Source organism: Kryptolebias marmoratus, linkage group LG11, assembly GCF_001649575.2.
Source record: "Kryptolebias marmoratus isolate JLee-2015 linkage group LG11, ASM164957v2, whole genome shotgun sequence".
NCBI classification, from domain to species: domain Eukaryota; kingdom Metazoa; phylum Chordata; class Actinopteri; order Cyprinodontiformes; family Rivulidae; genus Kryptolebias; species Kryptolebias marmoratus.
The window spans coordinates 27,744,839-27,753,893 of NC_051440.1; the positions used below are offsets into that span (position 1 = coordinate 27,744,839).

Sequence of the window (9,055 nt, forward strand, 5' to 3'; positions counted from 1 at the left end):
AAAAAAATCTTGAATCTGATCAGCTGAAAAATTTTAAGTATTGTTTTTGGGAGATTGTGATGAAGTAAAGATTCGGTGCAATCTGCTGTGAACGCTTGGTTTTAATAACAAACGTGACTGTTTCTGTCCAGAACCCTGAAATGACTGTTTGGTATAAATAAAATGAACTGAATTGAGTTTTGGTGCTGATTCAGCTTCAGGCTGCAGATCAGATCTACAGAAAACACACACACACACACACACCTTCAGGCTCCGCCCCCTGCTGCAGTCATCTCCAGGTTTTTCTCCTCAGTGTTTCAGATCAGGTTCTGCTGCTGAGGATCTGGATCTGATCTGGACTAGGTTCTGTGGGTCCTCTTGAGTTTTGAAGGTTCTGCTGGTTTTTCTGTGCGTTGGAATTAGAGGGAACATGAGAACGGGCCGAGAACAGAACCAGAGCTGCTGAGCAGGTAAAAACACTGATTCTTTCAAATCAAAAGCCTGGCCAACACCCGGATCAGAACCTGTGGGTGTGTGTGTGCAACCTAAACTCATTCTGCTGAAGTTTCTTGATTCTGTTCAGTTGCTGCTGCTGAACAGAACCTGTTGCTGTGGGTCAGGTGGTTCTGCTGCGCTGTGTTTAATCATTGATGCTCACCAGGGTTTTGGTTCTGGTCCAACTTGTGGCTCTGATGGTCCTGATAGAGATTTCAGGTTCTGCTGATACCGACGTCCAGTTAACAAAAATCAAAGCATCTCAACAACTGATTAAATTCAAACTTTGTACTGAAAGGTTCTGATCCGATTAGAGCAGAACCTGCCAGGGGTTTGGGAGGATCCAAACTTTTTCATGTTAAAAACGGTCAGTTTAAAACAAAAAGTTCAGGTGCTTTTGTTTTGGTAGTACCAGTCCCACAGAGCCAGTTGGATCAGAACCGGTCCATTCTGTGGTAAAGCTGGAAGCAGCAGTTTGTTCTGAACAGAGCCGGTTCAGCTGGACTGAGCTCAGAACAGAACTCCACGTGAGACCAGAACCAGGGACCTGCAGACGGAGCCACTTCCTGCTGACTGATGATGGACAGCTGTCCATCAGTCCTGTGCTGCGTTTCCTCCCGTCTCCTTTATGTGTCTCCAGAACTCTGAGCCAATCAAATAAAGAGGGCGGAGCCTGAAGCTCTGCAGTCACTGAGGTGCAGGTTGCCAAGGTGACATATTACACACCCACACACTCACCCACACACACACACACACACACTCACCCGCATTCACACACACACACTCTCTCTCTCACACACACACACCCTCACACCCTCTCACACACACACGCAGCCTGCAGCTAAAAATAACCACATCCTGCTGAAACCTCAGCTGTGTTGTTGCCACACTGTGGGACGAGTCTCTGCTCTGAACATGAATCATTTCAAAATCTGAGATTAAAATAAAGTCACAGCAACATCAGAGCAACATCACAGCAACATCAGGGCAACATCAGGGCAACATCACAGCAACATCACAGCAACATCACAGCAACATGACAGCAACGTCAGAGCAACATCACAGCAACATCAGAGCAACATCACAGCAACATGACAGCAACGTCACAGCAACGTCAGAGCAACATCACAGCAACATCAGAGCGACATGACAGCAACATCAGAGCGACATGACAGCAACATGACAGCAACATCACAGCAACATGACAGCAACATCACAGCAACATCAGAGCAACATCACAGCAACATCACAGCAACGTCAGAGCAACATCACAGCAACATGACAGCAACGTCAGAGCAACATGACAGCAACATGACAGCAACATGACAGCAACATGACAGCAACGTCACAGCAACGTCAGAGCAACACCACAGCAACATCACAGCAACATCAGAGTAACATCACAGCAACATCACTGCAACATCAGAGTAACATCACAGCAACATCACAGCAACATCACAGCAACATGACTGCAACATCAGAGTAACATCACAGCAACATCAGAGCACCATCACAGCAACATGACAGCAACATGACAGCAACATGACAGCAACATCACAGCAACATCACAGCAACATCACAGCAACATCACAGCAACATGACAGCAACATGACAGCAACATGACAGCAACATCACAGCAACATCAGAGCGACATTAGTTCTGATGATTCTGCTGTGGCTGAGAGACAAGCTGACACCTGAGGCACCACCAGCACTGTCATTTAGTGTGGACACAGTGGAGACATCAGGGGACACGGTCATCAAGTGGAGACACATCAGGGGACACAGTCATTGACTGGAAACACATTAGGGGACACAGTCATCAAGTGGAGACACATCAGGGGACACAGTGGAGACATCAGGGGACACAGTCATTGACTGGAGACACATTAGGGGACACAGTCATCAAGTGGAGACACATCAGGAGACACAGTCATTGACTGGAAACACATTAGGGGACACTTTAAAGAAGCAGTCCAGGTTCTAGACTAAGTGAGGTTCTGGATTTGTCCAGGTTCTGGTGGGATTCATCATCAGCTGACTCCTCTTTATGGGGTGTTGCCATGGAAACCCTTCATGTCTTTGTGCTTCAGCAGGACAGACAGGAGGCGTTGGGACACAAAGAGCCGATGGACGCTCTGCTGCTCGATAAGACCGCAGGCAGACAGGTTATCTGAGGCGTCCAATCAGAGCTCTGCAGGTGATTCTGCTTCAGTCAGGCAGAAAACACAATCAGAACCTGAAGAACCAGGGCCTTCAGTTGGACACGCTTCATTTTTATGAAGCGTACCTGGAATCCAAAAAAATAAACCACATATTGTAATGGAGGCTTTTGAAGGTGAAATATAAAGAATATCTCTTTAAGCACACGTCTGATTCTCAGGCTGTCGTTATTCATTTGCACTTTTGTTACACTTCAGTTAAACAACATTGTCTCAGCTGAGACAGGTCTTTGGGACCCCAGCAGACAGGTTTCACAAAGTTTGATTCAAGGTTTTATGTGTCTGGTGGTGCTGGAGCGGGGACATTCATGAGATGGAGAAAAAACTAAGCCTGTCAGTCAAAGCAGAGGGCACGCTCTGATCCGACCTGACTCGAGATCTGTTTCTGCAGGTTTGGTGCTAAGCTAACAGTTTCCACTTACTCCCAGGCAGCCTACTGAACAGACACTCACTCATATTGTGGTCTTCGTATAGTGGAATGCAGCTTACGTCAAATGTAGGCACCAAGTATTCAGTCAGATGTCACATAAATAAAAACCAGTAAAATACGCATGAATGGTGATGAACAGCAAAGTTTCACTGGTTTTGCTGTGAAAATATATTTACCATCATATGTTCCTAAGACACTGACATAAAACTTATTTACAGATATTTGTTGTGTAAATAAATATCTCCCACACAGTCCACTTCTATGCTAAGCCAAGACAACAGTTTGTACTTTTTCTCAGTCCTTGTGTTCAGCTAAGCTTAGTTTCCACTCACTATCAGATTTTGTGCTAAGCTAAGCTAAACTCTGTCCCTACAGTCAGAAGAACCATTTCTTGTCTGTCATCCTCTACAGGATGCCAAAAAATGGGTCATTGCTGGTTCCTCCCAGCAGCTCTGTAGCTCCGCCTCCTCTCAACATCTCCCAGACTCCTCCTTTCACAAACTGGGAGCCTCCCACTTTCACCAGGGCCGCTCAGTTCCGAGTTGGCGCCACCTTTGTCCTCTTCCTGTTTGCGGCCTGCAGTAACCTCGCCTTACTGGTCAGTGTATGGTGGGGGCGTGGCCGACGACTGTCATCCCACCTGCGGCCACTGATGCTCAGCCTAGCGTCAGCTGACCTGATGATGACCTTTGTGGTGATGCCTCTGGACGCCGTATGGAATGTGACGGTGCAGTGGTATGGAGGCAACGCCCTCTGCAAGCTGCTCTGCTTCCTAAAGCTGTTCGCCATGCACGCTTCTGCCTTTATCCTCGTTGTCATCAGCCTCGACCGCCAGCACGCCATCCTACACCCGCTGGACGCTCTGAGCGCGCACCACAGGAACCGATGCATGCTCCTGTTGGCCTGGACCTTCAGCCTGCTTCTGGCTTCTCCACAGGTAGATGTTCCCACAGGCAGATGTTCCCACAAGTATTAAATTAAGAAGTAAATCTTGTTACAAACAGCTGAATTGTTCAATAATCAACACGAATGATCAAAGCTTCTTATTTGTGCTTTAACAGAAGGTAGGTACCCGATGCAGCAATGTTCTGAACCTTTATGTTTTTATTACACAGCACACACCTGAAGACATTAGAGTCAGTGAGGGACGAGGTGCTGTCCATCATAGACAGTCTGTCCCATCCGCTTAATGACACCCTACAAAGGCAGTGAGGCTCCTTTCCAGGGAATGCTACAGGAAATCCCAATGATTCCATTCATAGTTTCACTTTATAACAGCTCATCTCTGCCGAACAAATGATCACCAGTAAACTACCTGCACAGTAAAAGTGTTAATAAGTACAGTGTACTCTGCCATCAGTACTGCAGTAAATATATAAATTATGTGTATCCTGCCATTATTGCACAACCTCTGTCTTAAATTTCCATCAGGGTTACTGTTTGTTGTTTGCTGCTGTGACAAAGCAGTTCTTGTCACAGATAATAAAGTTTTTGTTTACTCTGATCCTTCTGCAGGAAGACATCAGGCCTGTCAGATAACACATTTTGCTGGACGATTAATTGTCTCAGAAATTACTGCGATAAACAATAATATCGTTTGGAGGCCGTTTTAAACTAATGTAATGACAATAACATAACAGTGGAAGTACATACTCTCAAAGATGAACAAACTTTACTTTCAAAAGAATACTTAACACTGGAACTGGAACACAAAATAAACAAAACAACCGAAAACAAAAATAAAACCTGCATTCAACCAAAACAGTACGAATTATTAAGTCTGTAAACTGCCCTTCAAACAGAAATAATCTTTAGTTTTATATAAAGAAGACGGACAAAACTGACAGTTTTATAAACAAAAAGTCAAACTAACAGAAGCAGAAATGCGACGTACCGGCTCTCGGAGGTTCGGTTCGGTTCGGTTCGGTTCGGTCACTTCAACCTGAAGTTTTCCCACACCGCTGCTGTTACTTCCAGCTTCAAACCAACATTTCGGTTTTCCCCCTGATATCAAACAGTTTCTTCAGCTTCTTCTTCTTGTTGAAATTTATTGGCGGCTGGCAACAAACAGGTTATCATTACCGCCACCTACTGGTAAGGATTGTGAACTGCATGACAAAAAACTATCCTATTATACAACTTACACTGTTTTAAAAAATCAAATCTAGCCTGATATCCTCTGCTTCCTGAGTTATTTTGCAGTAAATCAACAATGTCAAATTTCCTTTTCATGTTACTAAGGTTCCTAATTAACTTGTTTCTCTGAATCAAATAATTCCTATAACTCAAAATCTTCATGTTCCCCGCTGTCACATTTCCCTGTCAAAAATAATGATCTATTCAATCCAGTGTGTCCGATTCTAAGCCGTGAAATAATTATCTCTCTCCTGTTTCTTTCTGTTCTTCTCATTTGTCTAATTCTCTTTTGGATTTTATAAAACCACCGTCCTTTCTTTTCATCTACCCATAACCTTTGCCACCTCTCTTTTGTTTTTTGTTTAATTATACCCTTTATTTCTGTTATACTAAAACTAATATTAATATCAATCCTTACCTGATTGGTACTCTTTAGCTTGCTAACTCCTAGAGGAGCTCTAATGCTGCAGAGGAACACCTGACGCGATAGGCCACGCCCCCTAACACTAAGAGAAATGGAGGGGTCAGAGAAGAGCACCGAAACCTTTTTGTCATCCGGTTTCTTCAGTAGAAAGAGAGACACGAAGGAACGATAACTCCGATAAATGAGACTTATCGACCTCGTTTTTTTATCTGCGATGAATTGATTTATGGTTTATCGCCACAGGCCTAATCAGAGCTCCTCTGCTGCAGCATCTCTTCATGCTGCTGTTAGACACATTCATATGAAGGATGATGAAGGTCAGGGTGTGTTGCTGCAGTTACACATGAATCTATTATGAGCTGGTTACGTGATCACACTTCCTCTCAAAGATCCCCTCGAGGTTTCTGCAGCAGCTTCACGTCTCAGCTCCAGCCTCTCCGACTCAGAGATCCTGCTGCTCTCAGGTTTCTGGTCCTGCAGTAAATCCCTGCAGGAATGTTCTGCTCTCAGAAGGAGGATTAAATGCATGGAACCTCCTGCTGTTAGCTCAGGCTAACTGCTCCGTTTGGTTATTATTAGGAATGCTAGCAATGCTAAAAAGTCTCCATCTGGAACAAGAAAAGCTCAGTAGCAGAACCACATTCAGAGCACAGAGCGAAAACAACATTAGCATGAATAAAACAGTTGATATTATTGTGTTTGTCTGTCTGCATCCCTGCAGCTCTTCATCTTTAGGACCACCAGGGTGGACCCGGTGGACTTTACTCAGTGTGCGTCTCACGGCAGCTTCAGTCATCACTGGCAGGAAACTGCCTACAACATGTTTCACTTCATCACGCTGTACGTCATCCCACTGCTGATGATGAGCTGCTGCTACGGCCGCATCCTGCTGCACATCAACCAGCAGCACCTGCAGGACAAAGGTAGCTGCACCTGTAAATACCTGTAACACCTCACAGTCAGAAGGTGTAGCATAAAGAATCCTCCCTTTTCATGACCTCTGACCTCATGTCTTCTTTCAGTAGCTGCTCTCTCTGAAAGGCTCACCCTGACGGGAGTGAATCCTAATAACTTATTCAGATTGTTTACATGTGAAGAAAAACACGATTCATTCTGAAAGGAGATGTTTGATTATTAAGCTTTATTCAAGGGTTTTATCAAACTTCTCTGTTGTCTTACAGGAACTGTACTCAGTTGTGAGAGAAAGAATCTTTGGACAGAGTGAAATAAAACCTTTCTGCTCACCCCAAGGTCTGAATGTTTGTTATCAACCTTAGTTTGATATCAAACCGAGGAGAAAGCCTTGGCGGGTGACTGCAAGTTAGTTTGTTTTTATGTTTGTCTGGTGGCGATCTTCTTCCTTTTCTGCATTTTGTCTTCGTTTTGTTTTATAACCTGAGAAAACATTTTGCTCTGTGGTTTTAAGTCCAGCAGACAAAGATAAAGAAAGAGAAACTCGTAAAGAGAAACTTAAGTTGAGAACTAACTTTTCATCTTGTTAAGAAAGAACTGCTCTAGTTTGCGCGTCTTCCTGACTCCTGCTGCATCAGCTGCTTCCTCGCCGACCTTCTGCAAACATCACCGCTCCTCAGGTGACCTCGGACAGAAGGCTGACCCCCTCATTCTGTTCAAAGAATTCTTTTGTTTCAGATAAACCTCAGATTATTAAAGTTTTACTTGTTGCTGGGTTTTATCTTGATAAATCCTCACTCCAAGTAATTACTTAATTGTGTCCTCACAAAGATATTCCCTAAACTCTTAGTGTTAGTCTTACATTTGTTGTGTCGTAGAAAATGTTTGTTGTTGATTCTATTTTGTAATAAAGCTCTAAAGGGCACCTATTCTGCAAAATTCCCTTTCTGCAGGTTTTTGTTCTTCTATTTGGGTTTCTGCTGCTTCTAGAAACGGTCCAAGCACAAAAAACACCCAGATGTTTTCTGACAATAAGTAAATGTTTTCTGGTGTCTGCAAAACTTCCTGTTTCAAAAATGTCAGGATTGTTGCGTCACAATCCCTGTTACCTAGCAACCCCAAGCTGAGCCCATAACCTAGCAACCCAAGTGGAGCTCCGCCCACTTCATTACAGAAGATCGTCACGTTAGTTCTGCTGGTTTTACTGCTGAACAATATTAAATAATGTAAAGAGTGAGTTCCTCTCAGGTCTAATGAGTCTGTTTGGTTCTTTGTCCTCATCTGTCTGCTACACGGGGCCAATGTGGCCCCTCCCTCTCAGTGTATATGACGGCGCTGATGTAGCCCCTCTCTCTTTCAGCAGGTGAGTCCCACCTGCGGCGCAGCGGCACCGACATCATCCCGAAAGCTCGAATGAAGACTCTGAAGATGACGGTGGTCATCGTTCTGTCCTTTGTGGTGTGCTGGACGCCGTACTACCTGTTGGGTATCTGGTACTGGTTCCAGCCTGACATACTGCGCATCACACCTGAGTACGTTCACCACGCCCTCTTTGTGTTCGGGAACCTGAACACCTGCTGCGACCCTGTCATCTACGGCTTCTACACGCCGTCCTTCAGGGCCGACCTGGCGGCCTGCTGCGGCCGGTCCAGGAGCCACACCTCCCCCCGGTCTCTGGATCGACTGTCTGCCAGGCAGGGGCCACACAGCGGGGAGCTGGAGCAGCAGCCCGCCGCCGCAGACTGATGGAGGACACACCAGGAGAGGACATGCGGACTGTTTCCTACTGACAGTGCAGGTTTCCAAGATTTTTCTTTCAGATTTATTCTTAAAATCAGACAATAAAGGTGTTTTTCTGAATTCTCCTTTTTGCGTTGTGTCCCTGAGGCGGAGCCCAGACTTCCTGATGTTCTGATGAAGACTGAAGTGTTCAAATGGGAAAAACTAAACTGCAGCATTTTTCTGTTAAAAGAAACATTTCTTCCTCAGGTCCATTCTATTAAGGTCTCATAAAATATTTTAGACAAATTTTAATGACAGGCGGTCAATCACAGACATGACTCTTTTATTAAAGCCTCAAACTAATTGAAACTAAACTAATTGAACATCCAGCAACAAAGTAAAAACCCTCAACACCTGAATCAAAGTTTGTTTTTATTGTTTAGTTTAAAAAATGTGGTCTACACAGAGGGGCTTTTTAATTAGAAAATAAAAGTTCAAAAAAGTTATTTTCAGATTATCTTCTATCAGGATCATTTTTGGAAAAACAACTTTTTACCTGAAATGCAGTTCATTTGATCAGAATACCCATAATTCCTTGGTGCAGTTACCAAGGACAAGCAGAGGCTTTGGGTCTGCTCCTTTTCAGTCAGCCGGGCGGTGACCGGGGTAGAAGTGATGCCGAACGGTGAAGGGAGGAGCTTCCTCCTAAATGACGAGCGTTTGCTGGTGGGAAGAG

The 9,055-nt window shown here is 44.5% G+C and overlaps 1 protein-coding gene across 2 annotated transcripts; it reads left to right on the forward strand.

Annotated features, from left to right (window-relative positions):
• The first annotated feature begins 356 nt into the window (after positions 1 to 356).
• On the forward strand, positions 357 to 8,513 carry LOC108250188 (gonadotropin-releasing hormone II receptor). Of its 2 annotated transcripts, none has more exons than XM_037978169.1 (4): positions 357 to 449; positions 3,537 to 4,062; positions 6,407 to 6,608; positions 7,958 to 8,513. In XM_037978169.1, the coding sequence occupies exons 2-4, from the start codon at positions 3,538 to 3,540 to the stop codon at positions 8,341 to 8,343; spliced, it is 1,113 nt and encodes a 370-aa protein (XP_037834097.1). In that variant the 5' UTR covers positions 357 to 449; position 3,537; the 3' UTR covers positions 8,344 to 8,513. The 2 variants fall into 2 exon arrangements, with proteins under 2 accessions (XP_037834097.1, XP_017295435.1); XM_017439946.3 differs by lacking the exon at positions 357 to 449 and adding an exon at positions 878 to 1,184.
• Positions 8,514 to 9,055: the final 542 nt, after the last annotated feature.

Excerpts from the sequence above, each read along its gene's own strand:
- LOC108250188 (XM_037978169.1), top strand. The coding sequence starts at position 3,538 with ATGCCAAAAAATGGGTCATTGCTGGTTCCTCCCAGCAGCTCTGTAGCT. Across the intron at positions 4,063-6,406 it reads TGCTTCTGGCTTCTCCACAG|CTCTTCATCTTTAGGACCAC; the intron begins GTAGATGTTCCC and ends GCATCCCTGCAG. Across the intron at positions 6,609-7,957 it reads GCAGCACCTGCAGGACAAAG|CAGGTGAGTCCCACCTGCGG; the intron begins GTAGCTGCACCT and ends TCTCTCTTTCAG.